Source organism: Macrosteles quadrilineatus, unplaced genomic scaffold (assembly GCF_028750875.1).
Source record: "Macrosteles quadrilineatus isolate MER2022 unplaced genomic scaffold, UCM_ALF_1.0 Scaffold_9__3_contigs__length_116548681, whole genome shotgun sequence".
Classification (NCBI taxonomy): Eukaryota; Metazoa; Arthropoda; class Insecta; order Hemiptera; family Cicadellidae; genus Macrosteles; species Macrosteles quadrilineatus.
The window spans coordinates 82160767-82182894 of record NW_026542602.1 but is presented as its reverse complement, the minus strand read 5'-3'; the positions used below and the strand labels follow the sequence as shown (position 1 = coordinate 82182894).

At 33.2% G+C, this 22128-nt stretch overlaps 2 protein-coding genes across 4 annotated transcripts in view; both read left to right on the top strand.

The window, feature by feature from the left end:
• Positions 1 to 1272: 1272 nt before the first annotated feature.
• Positions 1273 to 8710, top strand: LOC129004081 (probable cytochrome P450 6a13). Its single transcript, XM_054432472.1, has 5 exons — positions 1273 to 1692; positions 2748 to 3672; positions 4479 to 4700; positions 7266 to 7517; positions 8403 to 8710. Exons 2-5 carry the CDS (start codon positions 2751 to 2753, stop codon positions 8576 to 8578), a joined length of 1572 nt encoding a protein of 523 aa, XP_054288447.1. The 5' UTR covers positions 1273 to 1692; positions 2748 to 2750; the 3' UTR covers positions 8579 to 8710.
• A 1878-nt stretch (positions 8711 to 10588) lies between these two features.
• The window catches only part of LOC129002831 (calcium/calmodulin-dependent protein kinase type IV-like), a 74925-nt gene continuing 63385 nt past the window's right edge, over positions 10589 to 22128 (top strand). For all 3 annotated transcript variants that reach the window (XM_054430911.1, XM_054430913.1, XM_054430912.1), the window contains exon 1: positions 10589 to 10683. The gene's annotated coding sequence lies outside the window, so the exon portion shown is untranslated. The remainder of the gene's footprint in view (positions 10684 to 22128) is intronic.

The following is a 22128-nucleotide window of genomic DNA, read 5'->3' as shown; positions in this document are numbered from 1 at the left end:
AGCATTCATGTATATAAAGCATCACAGCTAACAATTTCAGTAAGAGATAGGGAAAATAGAGAATAACTCATTTGACCTTTAGTTACAAATTGAACTAAAACTACTCAGAAAATGTATATAATTTACTTTCCCCTGTAGTAACAAATATTAAGGTTGAAACAACCTCTGGTATTTTATATACGTACACAAGACCTAATTTTGATTGATTTTAACCAAAACAATACTTTTTCTTGAATCCAGCTAATATTCTAATTACCTTAATCTTCTTTGGATGAGCAAAACATAATACACACCTCTGGAACTATCCTGGAGACATGGGTATGATATAAACAAACCTAAAAAATATGTGCTCTCTGGGGGATTGTTATTTAAGGATTCTAACTGGTGAACTACTCTTGACAATTAATTAATTGTCTATACTATTAGCATTGTATTCCCAACAGTTTAACTTTGTCTGGGCATGGGGGTAATTAATTGGTCTATCTTATCTCCACAGGTCATAGGTAGCCAAGTGATTATAGTGCTTGACTAAAAATCAAAAGGTCACCTAAACAATCAAGTAAAGTCAATAGCTCTTTGATGGTTCAAAACTGGACCCAGCTGTTCCTGATCATTGGGCTTTAATGGGGCTGGCTGGTGAAACAGCTGATCTTAGTCAGTAAAAAAGCTACACAGATCATATCACACCATTCTACACTTATTTGGGTTAAAATAATCACCTACCATCTCAATGATTGAAAATTGATACACCATTCTAGATTCTTGCTTTGTTCAAGGTTAGGACTAGTAGACCTCATATAGTTCAATGTTGGCAGACTATGAGGAGTAAAAGCTCACTTAGCTCTAACAATTAAGTCTGAGGGTCAAATATTTGCTATAAGAGAGTCAGTCAATCACACACATAGTACAGTATTGTAAAATGTGTAACAAGAGAATTAGGAATTGTTAATATAATAATTTAAGAGGGAAAATGGTCAACTTAACGATGGTTGACAAAACATGTTTGTAAAATATTATTTTTACTTCAAGAACCCAGTTTCAAAAGATTGCTATGCTTTCTGTTTTTTTCTTTTTAAATTCATTTACATGTCTATAATTGTCACTGTCAATAGAGGTTATCACAACTATACAGTCAATGGTATCATCTTACAAATCTTACTAAATAAACCTTTTATATCTTGAACACTTTGGTATAAACATCATTTGAGGGTAGAAACAAAGAAATGGTAATTTTTAAAATCCAGAAACAGTGGTTGGAGTGGTTTAACAATGCAGATAAACCAAAGTAATAGTAATTACCCCAATTAGTTTTCAAACACAACTGTCAAAGATCGTGAAATGTTAGATTAGATAACAAAACCAAGTGGAACACAAATTCTCATGATTCATTGTGGCAACAAGAGATAGGTTAAACAAGACTGTGTTACTGTGTCTACATCTACAGCATAGTGTAAAGATGGCTGAGGACTCAGATATAGTTGTGAATGTTGTGTTTGTGTAATGATTGTGGAGGGGGGGGGGGGCTAATCTAACAGTTAGTTTACCCATAGAAAAGAAGAAGACTCAGTTTGTTGTGAAGGGTGGAAGCTAGAGGAAAAGAGAAAACCAAATGTTTTGTTTATTATTAGACACTAATGGGTGAAAGCTCACAAGATATCAAATGTTTATAGCAATGTCTTCCTGAAGAATCTGGTAAGTTGTTTAAGTAGTTTTATTGGAAAATCATTTATCAACTTAGTAATGTAGTAACATCATAGTAAGATAGAATCTATTAGCTTTAAACTGTAATTTATTTTGTATTTTCTTGTGAAGTTTTTACTTATTTTTTCTTTTTGATCATAGAAACTTGACATGGGATTCAAGGTCAAGGACATGGGATATCTATATTCTATAATATTTTACTTGTTTTTATTCATTCATATTCAATACATATTTTATAGTAGATGTTAAACTTTTAGTCTGTTAAATACTTGTAAGCAATAAAACAATTAAAGTTTCCCCCCTATTTCGATAGTCCACCACAAAATTCACAAAAAAAATTATAAATAATATATTTTAAATGATTTATGACTCATAGAAAGGTATTTAAGAAGGACATGGACAGAATATTATTTTCCATCTTTTATTAATTTTTTACTAGCTACAAGGACCGATTCATCGCGTTTCAAAAACCTTTGTAAGCCTTTATCATGATATAATAAACTTTTAGCTTTAAAATTAGAAATATTCTTAATTGCACCTCAGATAGTTAAAAATAGTTATATTTTGCAACTGAGATTGCAACTTAAAAGTATAAAATATATTCCATCGCTATAAAGCATGCTGTTCAATGTCTTGATGTTTAAAGTTAAAGAGAAGCTTAATCTGTGACCTTCAAATCCAGGATATTTCAGGAAGAATAACCCGTAATGTATTTTCCCAGTAGACACATTCAGTTTAAGTTAGTACCTAGTCAAAAATTTAATAATTTTTAATATTAGAAATAATATAAAAATATTCAAAAAAATAGACAAAGTAGAAAAGTACTAACATTACTAATTTCAAAGATGAAAAATACAAATTAACAATAATAATACGTAGCCTATCTGTTTGTTACGGTACCTATTTACGCAATATAATACTAAATTGCTTGTTAGTTCACCAAGATCAAGATGTGTTGCCTATAGCCTATAGTTAAACGTCTATAGTCAGTGATAAAATGGAATCTTTGTACAATTACATAGGTAACTTTCCTCTATTTTATGCAGGATATGGGTGTGGTATTGGAGAACACAATTGTTGAGCTTCTCTACGTAAGTCTGCTAGTGTTCTGGATCATCTACTTGTACTTTGTCAAGGACTATGGGTACTGGGAGGAGCGTCATGTACCACACGTACCCCCTGTGTTCCCTCTCGGCTCCATGTCAGACATCGTGCTGGGGAGAGTCCACTGGGGCATCGCTTACGACAAGATTTACAAAGAGTACGCAAATGAACGCTTCGTCGGTCTGATAGACATAAGGAAGCCGTGTCTGGTTGTGAGAGATCCAGACCTGATCAAGAGAATAATGGCGAGAGATTTTAATCATTTCATGGACCACATGGTGATTGATATTCATCCCAACGATTACTTAATGAACCATCTGTTCCACTTGAGGGGACAGGAGTGGAAGGAAATGAGAGCTAAGCTGACGCCCGCGTACACTGCGGCTAAGATGAAAATGATGTTTTTCTTGGTGAAACGATGTAGCGATGTGCTACGTGAATTCCTGGAAAAATCTACTCGTGAAAATAACAAATTGGACGTCAAAGATATTTTCTCCCGATATACGATAGATGTGATCTCTTCTTGCGCCTTTGGTCTGGATATAAATTGTCTTTCAAATAAAGACTCTGAGTTTTATAAAATAGGACTTAGAGTGATGAAATTAGACTTTGAGATGTTGCTGAAGCTTTTCATATATAACTCGTTTCCCATCCTCTCTAAATTTCATCTATTTGATTTTATAGATTCCAAAATTACGCATTTTCTAACAGATGTGATTCGCTCCACGATCGATTATAGAGAAAAAAACAACATCAACAGGTACGACTTCTTGGACTTGTTGATCAAACTGAAGCAAAACCAGAGCATTCTGGAGGAGGGCGAGAAGGATGATACTTACGACTTTGCAAGATCAAGCAAGAAAGAGGGTAAGTTTTATATATATATATATATATATATATATATATATATATATATATATATATATATATATTAATTAACAATAACAATATGATATTTAAATATGCAGAAACATATTCATAGATAAACAGATAAACCCTACTTTTTTCTATATTTTTACTATGTTTATACTTATGTATTTAATTTGTTGAAAGGCATGATGACAGGCCATAAAGCTTGGGTATGGTGTAATTGTGGCAAACGTCTGTATTGTCTACATTTTACCTCAACCGATATTGGCTGGAAGCAGAAACTGGAAAAAATTTATTGCACTTGAGAAAACTGGGAGTTGTAGCAAAATAAAAAAACCCTTGAAAATATATTGATACAAAGTAATGTTTTGTATTGGATCCAAACAGATTATCCTGAACATTACTATACATAAAATATTTTAACACAAAATTTACAGTTCTGGTCATTTTCTCATATACTCTTGACTGATGCACTATCAAGCTTCAACCAGTTACTAAAGATCCTATTAACTAAAAATGTAATGAAAAGCTATTGATAAAAAGATTAAAAAATAATCCACTCAATGAACATGACCCAGAGCATACATACTGCTAAGTTGAATATGATATTTTTTTCTTGGTGAAATTTTCTACCATTTTCAATGTTATTTATTAGAAAAATTAAAATTGATTAGAGAAAATAATGAAAATGGCTCATTCCACTATCACGTTCCCTTCAGGTAAAACCCCTGATTCAGCTAGATGTGATGTCTCTAGTATTCACAAACTCTGTGTCTGTGTTTAACTACAAGTCTATGTTTCAGGGATGACAGTTGAAGAAATAACAGCAGAGACATTCCTGTTTTTTGCGGCTGGATTTGAAACAACTTCAAACACCATCACATTCTGCCTCTATGAGCTGGCCTGCAATTACAAGATACAGGAAAAGTTGCATTGGGAAGTCGAGGAGGTGCTGGAAAGACACAACAATGAAATCTCTTATCAAGCTTTGCAGGAAATGACTTACATGGATCAAGTCATCAATGGTAACGAATTAACCTAATTATTTGGTATTTCTGTAATTAACGTCTGAATTTCCAAGCTGCGCTGTGTCCAGCAAAGTCCCACCGAAGTACTAGAGTAGCTCTAATATACTGTAAATCTTTTTGGTAATTGTTATTGCTTCTCTTTTTAGCAAATTTCCCTATAGGGAAGTAGCTATTACCGTAGGTGGCACGGTAAGACCTAAGCCCTAGGACCTAGGCCAATTTACTTTTTCATTTTGATGTCCACAGAGGCCAAAAACACCATTTGTTCACATTTTTATATATGTACGTCCGTGAACGCGATAACATGAGTAATTTTTGTCCGATTATGATGAAATTTGTTTTAAAGGTGTAAGGCGGCATAAACTTGAATGAGTTCGCGAACCAGCATGATTGGACCATGGGAACAGGGTTTTACGGGGGGTTTTATGGAGTAATAATTGGTTTTTGTAATTTTTGACCCTCCAAACACAAAATTTCCCAATTTCCCTCTAGTCTTTTTTAAAGAGACGTTTTTACGGTTATAGGTAATGGAGAAAATTCCAAAAATTGTAAATTTAAAATTCCCATGTTATTCTCATGAAGAATATTGTAAAATGTTGTAGTTTGCTTGTTTATGGGTATATTTTGATCAAACTTGACTTCTTATTTATGTTTTACTAAAAAAACACACTTTATAACCCTCCCTGTAGCAGCAAACCTAGGTAATCGTTAATCCTAATGTTATTAAAATAGATTAAATTGAAAATCAAATCAGGCAAATGGAAATTTGCTTAGTCTGCAGGTTTGCTGCGGCGAGGGTATTTGTTACTGACATAATTTATATGCCTTTAAAGATGCTATAGCTCGCAATAAGTCGTCCTATCCATTGTACTTTGTTTAAAAGTCCACATATACAGCAGAAAACAGTAATTTACATCAGCACAATCTGTCGATGGTTCACTTTAACTACGTCCATATTGATTAAAAACTGACGACGACTTTAACATAGGGATGGAATATCTAATTCTCAAAGATACCTGTAAAACACCCAAATCGTATTATTAAGTACGTTAGGCTAATTGAATTGACTTAACTATGCTATATACTACATTCCCTAGTGGAAGTGATCAATATATATCAATACAAAAATTGTATATTGATACGTATTGATACGTATGTGTATTTGGGCCAATACACATCAATACACATCAATACATATCAATACAAGTAAATATAGGATCCGAGTCATTAGCTTAATTGAAAATAATTTGTAGCTTGTTAAAAAACAATTTTTAATTTGTTTCAACACATTGAATCACATCTACTATGCACTAAAAATAAAATAAAAATGAAAAAGTAAAAAAATTCTTGTCAAAAAGCTCTAGGCGTTCCCGAAATTTGAACCTGGGACTCCAGCATGGTAGACGGATGTCTAAGCCATTACGCCACGGACGCTTCATGTCTGACTAAGTAATGATAGCCACTTTGAATGCGAGAAGCTGTGTTAGGCCTCATAATTAAACTTTGAAAAGATTTTTCAATGGCATTTGTGTCATTTCAAGCATGTACCTATATGCTTCAACATGTTTCAAAACTGTTTTATTACCAGTTCAAACTGTTTTCTTGCTACTTGGGTGATGTGAATAGTGTCAATACAATTTATTTTTATTGATTTCTAGAAATAAGGAATTCAATTCAATAATGAATTTGTGAGTAATTTTTATCCCTAATAACCCATTAGGAAAGAAATTGTTAAAAGTTGTCGAAAGTTGTATTACAATTGTTGTATAACAATTTTAAAACATTTTGATTTAAACTTCATATTACAACAATGTTGATATAAGATTGAAACAATTTTAAAAATGTTTAACAATAAGTTTTTTGCAGTTGAAAAAAATAAGTTTCAATACGAGCTGTAACTGTTTAACAACAATTTTAAAATTGTTTTACAATCAGTTTTTTGAAGTTTAAGAAAATTAGTTTTAATACAAGTTGTAAACTGTTTTATAACAATTTTAAAATTATTTAGCAATCAGTTTTTAGCAGTTTAAAAAATAAGATTTAATACAAGTTGTAACTGTTTTACAACAATTTTAAAATGATATATTTTTAAATTATATTGAGTTTTAGGTACCTCACTCAGCTAACGTCTATGACCTAAAACTAAAGTTTTTCCTTTTTTCAAAAAATAACATTTTTATTACTGTTTATTTAACCACTTTACATTGATATTTTGTATAATCCATAATGCTCATTTGTGATACATTTGAGAGATATTTTGAATTTTATTTACCCGTATTGATGTCTATTGATTTATATTTACATCTAACATATAAAAAAAATATTCTCTATTGATATCAATGAACGATTTGTTTGCTCTAATGATCTATATTGATATATTTTATGTTTATAGATGTCTAGTGATATGTATTGACTAAGTTTTCAGTGATGTCTATTTGTTTGTATTTACTTGTAATGATATCCATGAACATCTATTGATATCACTAAGCATCTAGTGATAACAATAGATTTTTTCTATTGATTTCTATTGATGTCTTCCACTAGGGTTATTTTGATTTTCAGAGTCAATGCGCCGCTACCCAGTATTTCCTGTGATATTTCGACACTGTACAGAAAGGTATAGAGTTCCAGATTCAAATCTGGTCATAGAAAAAGACACAAAAATAATAATACCTGCTTACTCACTTCATCACGACCCAGAGTATTTCCCAGATCCTTACACGTTTGATCCGGAGAGGTTCAGTGCAAAAAACTGTAAAACAAGGCATCCTTTTGTCTTTCTTCCATTTGGAGATGGACCTCGAATGTGCATTGGTAAGTTTGTACAACTACATTCATATTAAAGCCAAAGCATTGATGATAATATTGTACAGCAGGATTAAAATATTAATCTCGAGTATTGTCCGAGATGGAATCTTTATTTACACTAGATTCATTACTATATAGTGCTCGGAAACCTTTCAGTAACCAAAGTCAATGGCAGTAAATGAAATGCTAATTTTATGAAAATGTGCCTTAGAAATGTTACCTGTATATTTATAAGTATACCTACCTCAGGTTGCACAATTTTACAAAATATCTGGGGTCAACAGAAACATAAATGTACTTTTTCTTGGGTGTTATACAGTATATCGTTCATTCATAGAGAATTTGTATAATCGCCAAATGAGCTACTTATACTGATCACTTCTATCAAACAGTGAATTTATGTTTTAAGTTTTAATTCAAACTTTTTATGTTTTCTTGGCAAGTTTTGTATGCTTGGGGTCCAAAGTAAGAGATCCAACCCATTTCAAGCGCTGTAAGCAGGCAATTCTCTAGTACAGTGTTTCCTAACTGATGTTCAATGTGCAAGATTTCTTTAAGAAGGTATGTTCAAAGATAAGTCCTCCCATTACATATTATAGGAACTGTTGACAATAAGGTACTGGTAAGGAAGAAAAGGATTCAAATTACGGTATTTAAAAAAAAAATTTTGAAAAATCGGATCGACGAGTAACTGCACTGCCATTGTCAATTTTCAGATCAGGTGTCAATTGTGAGTGACAACTTATTTCTTCAAGCAGACATTTCAGCCATATTGCTTCTTTGGGCCTTCACATGCAACCACAAACTGGCCTTCTTTTGTAGACAGTGCTACGGAAAGCTGTTTCTAGATTGTTTTGTCTCCTCCACATCTAATGAATTTATCGTTTGCAGGATTCAGATTCGGTTTGATGAAAGTGAAAACAGCTTTGGCAACATTATTACTCGACTATGAGATCAACATTACCCCAGACACTGAAGTTCCGCTGACGTTCCGAAGTTCCTCTTTCACAACCTTGCCTTCAAAACCCCTCATGCTAGTGTTCAACAGAAGAGACGATAGGGTTTAGTACTGTGATCTTTACAACTTCTGTTTGAAAAAGATTAAAATATTTCCTAAGCCTTTTGGCTTACACAATTGTTTGAAAATCAAGATTTAGATTAACTTTACTTCAACTGAATGTGGGAGAAAGAAAGAATTTTAAAACACAATTTATGATTTATTCCTCTACCTTTATTATTTCATAATATCAGTGTGATGTCAACGATATCCCATGCAGGTATTTCAAAATATAAATCCCATGGCAAAATATTTTAAAATACTAATATAGAACAACACTATTCTGTCCTAACACAGTTGATTCATCCTAAAATATAAATGTTTTCGTTGAAATGTAAAACAGAATACCAAATGACACTTTTGACTTGTGATGATTTATGTAAGGTAAGAAGAACCTTTTCATTTGGGGTGAAGGTAGAATATACAATGAGGGGGTAGGGGAGGGTAAGAAGGAGGCCAAGCAGATGAGACCATTTCCTGGATTAATCTTAGTGTTTCAAACTCTCCCCTCACCTCACCACCTTGGAATTTCTCCAGTCTGATTACTATTGACTATTAAATTATACATTTATTACTTTAGCGGATTTAAGTTAAAGAAGATTAAAACTGAAATTAGGTCAAATATTTTAAGTTTAGTGAATCTTTGACCATGGAAAAATTCAATTAAATAGGAAGATTGGTGGTTATTCTTTTAGTATCTATCAGTACTTTTTTTCTAGGACGCTAGGCATGAGCACGGGATAGTTTTTTACATTACCTCAGGCTAGACCTAGGGGTTGCAGCATTATCACTCAGATAAAATGCATTGGTGATTTGGAGGGATTTGAACCCGGGACCTCAGCGACCGAACCACTAGCGCTTTAACCAGCTTTTAGACCAGCTCTCTCCCCTCAGTGTACTAATACTAAAGAAGTGACAATGAAATAAAAAAAAATTATGTTTTAATTTTTAATTATTGATATTGTGATAATCTGCTTTTTATCTGACAAAAAACTAAGGCAAAAATTTATATTGTTGCTCATATTTACACACTTAAGAAAATACACCTGTTCTTAGGTCTGGGCTGTTAAATAATCAAAAAATTATAACATTCTGGGAACTTGCTAACTGTTCATATTAACAAGATATATGTCTAGGAGACAGATAACAACCTTTTTGCACCTGTGCAACATTTTCCTAACCATAAAATACTAAAATAGTAAAGACTTATTCACCATGAGACCAGACCCACATGCCAAAATGTCTTATAAATCAGAGGACCACAGGTGTAGTTTTAAACTAAACGTCCACTCTCAGACACTCACAAACACACGAACATACAATACTTCGAAAACCACTTGTATTTGTTTAAAAGCACCCAAAACAGATTATTTCTTCCCTAAACCTAAACTTAAACTGGAAAATTTTGACATAACAATACTTTCTCTTTTTACTTTGTACGGGGGGGGGGGGGGGAGTAAAATACATTTGACATGTTATAAAAATATTGTCATTCGATAGTAGTTGTATCAGACTGTTAATTAATTGGACTCATTAGGAAAATTATATTTAACAGTTTAAAAAACCAAATGTAAAACTTTATTTCTAAATACTTTTGTTGTTTCAATCGCAGTTTTAAGATTTTTTTCCCCCAAACGTAAAATAAACCATAAGAAACTATAAACTCACTCATACTGGTACTTAAGGATGTAAGTTAAGTATGTTTTGATATTTTCACGAAACTGATGATAAAAATTAAAATTTAAATATTTTCCTAAATATTTTTTCAAAAACTAATTTCTGAAAATGTAAATAATTGTCCAAGCCAAACAGGCAACCTTACATACATATACATACATGCAAATCTTACTCGCTTCCTTAGAATGAAGTATATGATTAGTTAAACATCTTGTACAGCTATCAAGCAACAATATTAGAATACAAACAACAATGAAAACAGCTGAAGTCCATGACGTCACAGCATTTCTCCCCCCTCTCCCTTTTCTATTCAATTCGATATGGTCCAGCAGCCGCAGTCGGTGTGTAGTTGTGTTGTAGGAAGGTTGTGTTCTACAGGATTGTGAAAGCATTCTTCACGAACATTTTGTATGATATATTAAACTACATAGTTATAAGGTATGTCAAGTGTTAAAAGTACATGTATTTAAAATACAAGTTTGTAATTTTTTTATTTATTACAAATTTCAGTTTTAAGGATAAATTTTAATTATTCATAGGTATTACTCTAAAAATTTTCATTTTATCGTAATTTCTGATACAAAACATGTAAAAATAATTTCTAGGTTTTAAGTTTACTTTAACATTTGACTCACGTGCATAAAATAATATTTTTAGGTTCAGTATCTACGCATTTTAATTTTATCAATGAAGAATGAAGTGAAAGGAAAATCGCTCCAATTGGTCAAGTTCACAAAGTTGATTAATTGATGTTTTAATTTAAACGGATTTAAGAGAGTGAAACTAAATTCATCCATAGATTGTTGGTAATGATGTCTTATAGTTTTAGGTGGGATAAAATAAGTGGACTGGTATTCTGATAACAGGAACATGTCTACACTATATTAAGGAAAAAAACCGACAGCAAATGCATTTAAAAATTGCGAAAATCAACAATTTCCCCCAAATTCAGGCACATTTTACTGACACCTATAATATGTAGTAGTTGTGTTTTTCATATTTCAGACACCGGCCGGTGAGGTTTCAACCAGGCATTTTCTGTCATATTTTTATCAACTTGTTTCAATTAATGTTTATTACACCAATAAATGTCGTCCTAAATTTATGACGCGTTTTTAATATCCCGCGGGTGCCTTATGGATATATAATAAACTTGAATATTCATACCAACATTTAAATAATATTTCTCATATTTTATTTTTTAATTTGTCGAAAGTAACTTAATTGCATCCATTCGGTGAAATTGAAGTCATCAATCTGTTTTAAAAACAGGGTGTTCACATTATCACCGGTAATCCATCGGGTTAATCCAAATTAATCCTTTTAATTAAATCCAGAAATAATTATTAAACATTTCTTTTTGTTAATCGTTAATAAAGCTGTGCTTTCGTCAAACGTATGTTAAAGATATCGAAAACAATAATTTGATTATAACTTTTGCAAACATTTCATTAAAAAAATAACATATTAACATTTTTTTAAGGTAACATATTAAGGATTGTTACTTGAGAATTCAATTGTGATTAGATATCAAACTTTAAGTTTTTAATCGCACTAATTTCGTGTCTTTGTTGTTTTATTTTGTAAGTACTGGACATATGCAATGTTTCAAATGTATTTAACGGAGTAAGGAGTAGCAAACGTCACAAGTAGGACTGAAACGGTCAGTTGAAAGTTGTTAGGCAATCGAGGCAATATTGGAAAAGCTCTTCAAACTAAGACGGCAGAACTCCTATTGAAACATTACATGGCCCTACACGTTAAATGAGATTTGGGATTCCTTTGTTTCAGCTAGGGCTTCTATTACAATTACTAGCCTTTCGACACATATTAATATCCAATTGTATTTTGAGGTTAGGTAGTTTACCAAGAGAAAAACTTATTGTCATTTATCTTAGAACATGTAGGAGTTTACAACATTCCTTCTAATTTGTTTTATTAAATTTTACAAATTTATCAAAGGTTTTTAATTACAAATTTATTAAAATAGTAAAATCAAACTAAAATGTATTTATTTAGCAAACGATTCCAAACAGAATGATAGTTGACACAAAATATAATTCGTTATATTCTAACACTAGCTGTACCCGCGGGCTTTGCCCCGTTTTACTTCATAAGTGAGCTCATTCGCATGGCTCAATCACGTCCTGGTTGAAGTTCGTTCGCTACGCTCACTCACCTTTAGGTTGGAGCTCGTTCGCTGCGCTCACTTGTCTTCAGGTTAGCTCGTTTGCTACGCTAACTCGCCTCCAGGTTGAAGTTCGTTCGCTACGCTCACTCACCTTTTGGTTGCAGATTAGCTGTTGTCATAAATGTAAAAGAAATAATATAGTGCTGCACCCTGTTGGTAATCCTTGTAACTATGCTATTGAACATCATAGAACAGAACCAACTTGTTTAATTGAAACAGCTGTTAAGATTCATTAATTCCATTTAAATATGAGTACTCATAAGGTTAACATGGGAAACTCCAGAGCCACTGGGGCGGAGCCCGAGAGTCCGATCAGAATAAAAATAGCTTAGTTTTCCTATTTAATGCCTAAAGAATCAGTGTACCAAATTTCAGCTTCCTAGGTAAATGGGAAGTGGGAGAATTAGTGATGAGTGAGTCAGTGAGGGCTTTGCCTTTTATATATATAGATATAACTTATTTTTGACACGAGGGAAATTTTAAACCACATGGGAAATCTTGTGTTGTCCTTGAGTCGCCATGTAATATTGAGATTGTGTTTTATATTTTTAGCGAATTTCCCTATAGGGAAGTAGCTATTACCGTAGGTCTCATGGTAAGACCTAAGCCCGGGACCGATTTACTTTTTCATTTTGATGTCCCCAGAGGCCAAAAACACCATTCGTTCAAATTTATATATATATATATATATACAGTATATATATATATATATCTATATGTGTGTGTGTGTGTGTGTGTGTGTCCATCCGCATGATAACTTGAGTAATTTTTGTCCGATTTTGATAAAATTTGGCTTGAAGGTGTAAGGCGGGATAAACTTGAATGAGTTCGCGAACCAGCATGATCGGACTATGGGAACGGGGGTTTATGGGGGGTTTTATGGGGTAAAAATAGGTTTTTCCCATTTTTGACCCTAAAAACACAAAATTTCACAATTTCTTTTTAAACCATTTTGTAGAGCTTAAAAAAACAAATAATTTAGTATATTGAAGCGTTATTATGCGCCTGATTGTTACGGAGAAAATTCTAAAAAATTGTAATTTTAAAATTCCTATGTTATTCTTATGGAGAACAAGTCAACTGTTGTAGTTTGCTTGTTTATGAACATATTTTGATCGATTTTGGAAAATACTTTTATTTCTTACTAAACTATTATCATTAAAAAAAAAATCTTTTTTACCCTCCCTGTTGCAGCAAACCTAAGTACTCGTTAAACTAATTCTATTTAAATAGGAAATAAATGTGCTATTTTTATGGAGGCATTTTAGTGTAAATCCAATCGGGTTGATGGAAATTCGCTTAGTCTGCAGGTTTGCTGCGGCGGGGGTATTTATAAAACAAAACGGAGAGTAAAACACCAAAAGGGAAATGCTATTTTACATTTAGTAGCATATATTAAAAGGTACTAGAGGTCGTCCAGTGGTCGAAAACTCGACCAAATATTTTGTAATGTACCAACTTCTCTATTTTCACCCCACGCTGTAAATAAGACATGTAGTTGAAATTTCTTTAATTTATTTTGATTTTATGTTTATATTTAGTTTATTTCGTCACCAGCATGGCAACCCATATGGCCCATGTTAATTATTTTTAAATTTTAAATACATTTTTTGTGCTTATTTGTTAGCCTATTTAAATTTTCAATTTATAAAGGGATTCTGCAAATCTACAGAAAAATATCTTTCTAACAGTATGCGTAGATTTTCCCTACGGTGCACACGAGACGAGAAAAAAGGTTTTAAGGAAACATTCTTGCCTATTAATATATAATCTTTAATATATGATAGTAGTAGTAGTAAGTATTATCGTAACAGTTATTAGTCTTCCGACTACAATAGTAACGTTCTTCTGGTGTTCGTCCACATTTTTACAAACTCACACTTTCTCCATTGTTGCATTGTATTATTTAATACCATTTCTTAAAAATTAACAGTTTAAAAATGGCCGCACAAAAACATTTTTTAGCATATAGTATTGGAAAAACTAAACCAATGGTTAACAAACTAACTATTAAAAAAAATACTGTTTAGTGTGCATTAAAACAATTCTGTAACGGTTTAATGACAATTAGACCATATTTTGTCTGCGACGAAACTCTCGTGTGATGTTTTTGACAAGTCGATAACACAAGTTTAACAAGGCTTATAGCTTCAGTCATCCAACGTGACACATGAAACGTTCCTTGCGCCAATTGGTCCCATTAAAGTAAACTAGCGCCACTAAACAATGCTTTACGTTCGGTATTTTATCAGCCCAGGAACGTTGTGTTAGTCACTCACATTGTTTCCTCTGTTTACGTGATGATTTCCCGATGTGTGTTTTGTCGATACGGTAGATTATTTTGTCAATATTGTATTATGTTGTACTGTAGTTTAGTGTATCATGTTTCGAAAACATAAACAGCTTCTAAAAGAGTATATAAAACCGTGTAAGTAGGCTACAATACGTTTTTTGGCCAACCAACAAGTGCTTTACAAGGGTATAATATTTAAACGAAAGGCTCAGCAAGCAAGATAAAAACCTTATCAAAACCACTTAATTTCCGTACTATACTATGCATTTATTTTTTATTCAACGTCCGCACTACTGAGTAGGCCCCTACTACGACTATCCGCAGTACTATCCTGATAATTAGACCAATTCGTATATACCAAGGCAAAAATGTGGTTCGGATTCCACTATAAACTGTAGGTATATACCTTAGTTGCCATTAGCTGTATAGGCTATTACTATTAATAAACAGCTGTGTCTAAGGAACATGTTGGTCTTAGTCACTAACAAGACTACAACATCGCGCCACTACACTCATCCACACATCCTACACTCATCTCCATTCGTACTTGGCTTAAAATACCTACTTTGTATGGTCGTCATTTCATTGAAAAGTATTTAAGTATAAGTTAAAGACAACTATTGAGTTTAACGTTGACAATTTTAATGTTTAGGTTTACAACTACAGTAAGCAGTTCAAAATGGGCGATTGACACTGTAGTGTATTTTTGTGTAGGTATTTTAAAGGTATTAGTAAATTTAGTCTCGTTTGCTTCCTTTAAGTGATTTAAAACGTTGTAGCTCTTTCTCGTTTCCTAAAACACCTATTACATAAGTTATTTCATAACAATGTTTAATAGTCTTGTTTGCACGAAATTGATTTAAAGGGGTTAATCTTCAGGGTTTACCCAAAGATTTAGAACAATGAGCGATGAAATGAGCATTTTATGGGTTGTAAAGGACAAACACAATGTGAATGACATAAAATTACGAGTAACAGAAAAGCGTTACAGCTGATAATAGTTGTCCAGTAGAATGCTTCTAGTTTCGTAGTCTTGTGTTTTGTCCTCTCTCAGCAATACATATTCAGAGGAATCGAAACATTCGTTTCTCGTAGGTATTCGTGAAGTCACCTCACTACGTATTGTCCAGCAATGCTCTGCCTAGTGTCCGGTGTAGATGGATGTGATAGCAATCACCGGGTCTGATTGTTAGTGGGTCACGGGCGACCGGATTCAGAACCAGAGATTCAATGATAACTTCTAACTACCAGAAGCTCGTACAGATAGATAAGATTGTACTTGTGGGAAAGATGCAGCTTTTATCAGATTCATAAGCAGTTTTGAGCATTTAAGTGCCAACGCAACTAAACTCTACCAGGCAAACTGTTGAGCAAGAAATTTTTCATTTTGAAAAATATTCTGGAAATGTGTAAGCCTACTGCTGTTGCCCAGGTGGTTTCGCCTGTCTTGGATTATCTTAAACTTGGTTTTTGGAATTATTTAGCTTCAACGTTGTTAGGTTAGTCTATATGCGGGTTTGTTTGCCTTGTAGGCATATCTTTCAACAAAGCACAACGAAAAGTGTACCCACAACTACCCCGTTTACTGAAACTCAAACTCAAATATCTTTATTTTTGACAGTCGTTGCAAACTGCATATTTACAGAAAACACATTTTTATTTCCATCTACAAAAAAATGTATGGCAAAACATATTTTTTAACTTCAAGTTAGAATTCCAAAATGGCACTGTATTTTGCCGCTGTTTGCGAAGCTTTATAAAATTATTTATAAAAAAACTAACTCGGAATTGTTTAGTCTGCAGTCAATGAAAACAAGAATTTAAGTATGCCAAATCAGAAGAAGCATTACTTGCGAGTTATCTGGATAGCCAACATCTTCAACTCAACATTTATGTACGCATAAACACAACAACAACAATACAAGCCAATCCATTGATTACGAGACTAAATATAGTGTGTAAATAGTGATCGGTCATTTTGTGACCGATGACACTACAGAAACAATCGTGAACAGCCATAAGTTTTGGGCAAACCTATATCTATGCACTACTTGAAGTGCATCTCTGTTATTTCAACACGTAAATCATAATAACAATATCTAATGTTTCCTTTGTAACCCTTCACACAAGTTCTTCATAAAACTACACCGCAGAAAATGTAGTTTGGCACTCGTCGTATTTCCTCTTGAACTAGATAAGCCAAGACTCTTAAGACCAAAGACGTAGTAGCATACAGTAGGGAGATTGTTTCGATTGGCTGCAGTTCAAAGCTATCATGCATCTCACCTCGCAAACGTCTATATTTGTAGATTTACTGGCAAACATCCGTCTTGTTTGTAAGCTTGTTTGTTGATATTTTACCTCATGGTCTAAATATATTGTTAGTCTGCGTTGTTTGTTGTAAATAATCTACATGCTTCCCCGTGCTTCAGGATGCGGTAGATCGCAAAGTAGAGCAAGGGTGATGAATTAATTGTTGTTTATTTTAACCATTGATTTTTTTGTTGTGATGTAACCCTATTGTATGGTCGCTATTTCAGATTAAAGTATTTACCTTCTTCTCTAAGGAAACAAAGGAGAATTGCAAGTTTAATAAAAATAAATACAAGTTTTACAATGCAAGTACCGTAGTCTACACGAGTTTTGGGAATTCTAAGTATTTTCCTGAATGCCAGGAATGGGTTGCAGATTATAAAGTCTTGTTGCAATTTAGTCTCTGAGTTATTCCGCTACCTCGCTTTGACACCAGAGGAGAAAGACAAATAATCATCTCTCGTGTTTAGATGAACAGTGTGTAACATTCTTTACAAATAAGAACATTTACACGTACAATCATTTCGCTACAACTTCGTTATAAACATGTGTGTTTCTTCGATGAAATACATTGAAATCAAAACAAATCGTAACACTTTAGTTTGATTTGTTCATTAAATTTACCGCTTGATGTGTTGGACGTGACTTAAGTGGGTAAATTAATAATTAGCTGCCTAACTAGGCGTAAACAATACATTACAGGGCATCATTAATCACTGTGATTAAAAGACCGATCGCCTAGCTTGTCTAATATTCCTTACGGTGGAGTTTCGTAAAAGTAAAATACCAGTTCAAATCAATGAACGTAAAGCATGATGTATACGTAAAGCATTTTTTAATAAAAAAATATTTTATGAGGAAATAAATATTCGGAGAGGTTTTTAACATAAAAAAGTTCATTTACAAACCACGAGTATATGTACATAGTATTTCGAATCAAAACAATTATTTTCAACAATCACATTATCCATAATATTTTGTTTTAATCCTAAAAATAATGTTACCATTAAAGTAATTCAGTCATTATTTCATTATGACAGAGACACAATAATGCGTATTTTAAGATGAGCACGAGTTGAGAATGTTTGTAGAATGGAGTAAAGTAAGATGTATTGTGAAGCATTGTTGCCATTGCCAACTGATATGAGCTTTTTATCCTCAGTCATTAATTAACAACTCAATGACTTAGGATAGCTGGATCGAGTTCCGTTCTGTATGAAATTCCAATATACTAAAGGTTGAACATACTACTTTCTTATTTTTACTATAAAACATCATCATCCATATATAAATCCCAAAATACTCATGCACTTTTGAGAAAACTACAAAGTCACACCCCCATAAACCAAATACTTAAAGAGGCGCACTTCGGTGCGTATTTTAAGCTGAATATGAATCCAAGGTGAGTGCAGAATGGAGTGAGATCATCTGTGTAGATTTGTCAGACCACCTGATTCAATAGTCAGTCATTTAAAGGCTATTCCTTCCTAGATGAACACCAAATTTTCTTTAGGGGTTTTCTAACAATTCGGCGTAGGATAATTAAAATTGTAATAATTGTATCATTCATCTGATCGGTAATTTCATATGGTGTAGGCCTATGAACCGCAGTTTCGGCCAATTCAAAGGACTGAGAATGAAATCATTTCAACATTACAATTTCTCATTCGGCGGAGAGGTACAAACCCACAAACCAGTCATTATTTCCAAGGCCACGGCCTCCTCGAGAGTTACTTGGTCACGGCCATGAGGCCAAGCGCTGGCCCGGTGTTACCTTCATTTAAATTTTAGCTGTCTTTGTCTTCCGTGATTGGGTTTACTTGGGGATTCGCCGCATTACCATTGAATTTTGGACACTGCAACTAGACTTTTCGCCCTACTTATATAACCTGGATTTGCTGATGTTAAATGTTTCAGTGTGAATATACGGGAAATTTTTTACGCAACCCAAATAGCCTAATTACAACTACTGTGAGACACAACAACAAACCAGCTCACATTTTAGTATCCCTGTATTCTTTATTTCATTGCCGATCAGTCAATATGAATTGTTGCATAAATTATCTATGTGGTTTAGTGTTGTTGATCATTTAGTAAATAAGACGCAATATGGTATTTTCACTTGATCAAAATATAACTTATTCACAATAACTAACACTGATAAGCTCATAGATAACTATGCAACAACGCATATCAACTGATTGACAATAAAATAAAGAATACAGGGATACCAAAATGTGTGCTTGTTTTGTCGTTAAACAGTGTCTAGGTACATAACATTTGGGTTGGGTAAAAAAACACCCTACACTAGGAGACAGCAAACTAAGTTATAATGCCAAAATACTTTTCAGACAAACTCTCAAATCGTCTTCCAACTTGTTTTCTATTTTGCTAGTGCAAAAAAGAAGCTATTTGAAGTGATTCAATCATTTCGTTTATTATGATTCTGTTAGTGATCTGCAACTAACTGCACAGCGTACCATAGATATGTCAAACTATTGACAAAAATGCAACAATAAGCTACAACCAATTAAAACAATCCATGTATAATTTCGATACACATGATTTCTTACAATCTAAATTTACAACTGAGTTAACAACAGCTGATTTTTACTCCCAAGGGGGTAAAAAAAGGGGGGGGGGTAAAAGTGGGGAGAAAAGAGCTACTTAATCCGCTATGCATGTATTAAAAACGGCTCAACGGCTGTTTTTGCTGCAGTATGATGAAAAAATATGTAGGCTATTGATTTCTATTGCAGAACGGGTATTGTTGTTGCGAAACTCCCACTCCAGAATGAAGTTATACAATTAAATTCTTTGATGGTTATGTCCCTCCAACAAAATCCATTTCAACAGATATCCAATCAATACAGTCTGGCGATTTTCCAATTTATATCTTAAATATGAACTAAAACTATTTCAATTTGCGTATCGACTTCGTAGTGGGTCTTAATTAATCTCTCTAGGTGTTCATATCCCCTATCTAACACATCACATCCAAAAGTTGCTATTGTTTTAGAAAAGCATCACATATAAGTCTTGTACTATTTGTTAAACTATCTAAAAGTACGTCCAAAAGTTGCACTAATTGTAGATCACATCACATCCAAAAGTTTCTTTACTTGTAGAACATATCACATCCAAAGGCTTCACTAGTTGTAAAACAAATCACATCCAAAAGTGCCTCTAGTAGTAGAACATGTATCATGTTGGTTGTTTGTAATAGTGTTAACTCTGCCACAGTTACAGGTCCAGTCACGTAGCGACCAACAAATGGCGATGACGTCACACCTGTTTGAAGTCCACGTAATTCATGCAACTCTAATTTACTCGACAAATAGTTAGAAAGTTAGAAAGTTTCGTAGTTAAAATGTAAGGAAATTTGTGTTGTTCTATATGGTTTGGGTTTATTATTGACATTTTCTGTTTTAAATTTACATCAGTCTATCAAAATGTTGGTCTTGCTACTTTCCTAAAGGGTTAATCTATTGATTACCAAATACATTTGTAATACTGTAACAATAAGTTGGTTGAGAATCTATATATTAATTTGAAACTGTTTTTCTTTGTGACAGCTATATTGAGAGAACGGCTGGGCGTAGAAACTCGGTAGGGGTGTCTAAAGAAAGGTCTTGGTCTGTAGATGAGCCATCAAAAGAGAAACATGGAGAATTCCCTCGGGGCTCTGCCCCAGTGGCCTTTAAATTCCCATCCCATGTTATTCTTATGGAGGAAAACGAGGTTTTTGTCACAACTAATTTGAGAGAACGGCTGGGCGTAGAAACTTGGTAGGGGTGTCTAAAGAAAGGTATTGGTCTGTAGGTGAGCCCTCAAAAGAGAAACGATGTAAATTTCCTTGGGGCTCTTCCCCAGAGGCCTTTAAAGTTCACTCTGCAATTTTGTTTACATTTCGATCATATGGATAATTTTACACTACTTTTAATGAACCAGCTGTTAATATTAAAATTGTATTCAAAGGTTTACTGAAACTGTCAAAATTAAATGTTTACATTATTATTTATGATTTTAAATGGATTCTCCACTGCATGGCAAGTTTTTTATAGTTTCAACAAAATGATGAATTTATGATACGTTTGAAATGTTTTGTTCAAAAATCTATGCTTTATTGCTCTTAGAAAATGTTTAATTATGAAATAAGTGTGACTTATCAATTTCGAAGGAACATAAAACTATTCCTTATCGGGTTAGCTTATACATATTGTAAGGTTGGCACTTGCCTTTTTCCTACTTTCAAAGAAAGAACACCTGAGATTCATTTATTGGTATAACAGTTTTTAATAATCGGGTTGAAAATTGTGTCATAGATGAGTACGTTGAGGTTGAGAGCTGTGTTCAAGTATTGGAATAGACTAACTACGGAGTCTATGGTTTTGGTAAAGTAGGTGAACTAATGTCAATTCAGGTATTTAAAAAAAATGTGTACACAGTTTTTACTTTGATGTACACATGTAGCTAGGTTGAACAACGCATCTAAACCTCACTACATACAAAACATTCGGAAACACAACAGTGTCATTCCATCTCATCGCATTTGCATAATTTGTTACCAATGCTGGACTAGGTTCCGCAAATGTTCAAGATTTGTGATAAAATTTCCTACAATTATGGTTCATTCTGTGCTGTTTGGTATTTTTATAATTGCTATCATATGTTGCATATTTGATGTTTGTTTTTATTGTATTGTTGTTTTGAGCTTGAAGACTTACTTTTGGGATCTTGGCTAATAAAGTATCTATGTTTAACTGTGGTGTGAGTTTTACCTTTCACTTCATGGTGTCAGGTTAAATAAACTTTTGTGGAGAAGAAAGAACTAAGCATGGCTGAAGCAGTGAGTAGTACAATTAGTACAGTTCAATACCAACTTGTCACACCTGAACCTTTCAATTTCAGGGAACCTTCTGAATGGCCTAGATGGATAAGAAAATTTGAAAGGTTTAGATTAGCTTCAGGATTAGACAGTAAGAGTGGGGAAAATCAGGTTAATATGCTTTTATACTGTCTAGGAGATGAAGGAGAAGACCTTCTAACATCTTTCGGATTAAAAGATGAAGAATTACAGAGTTAT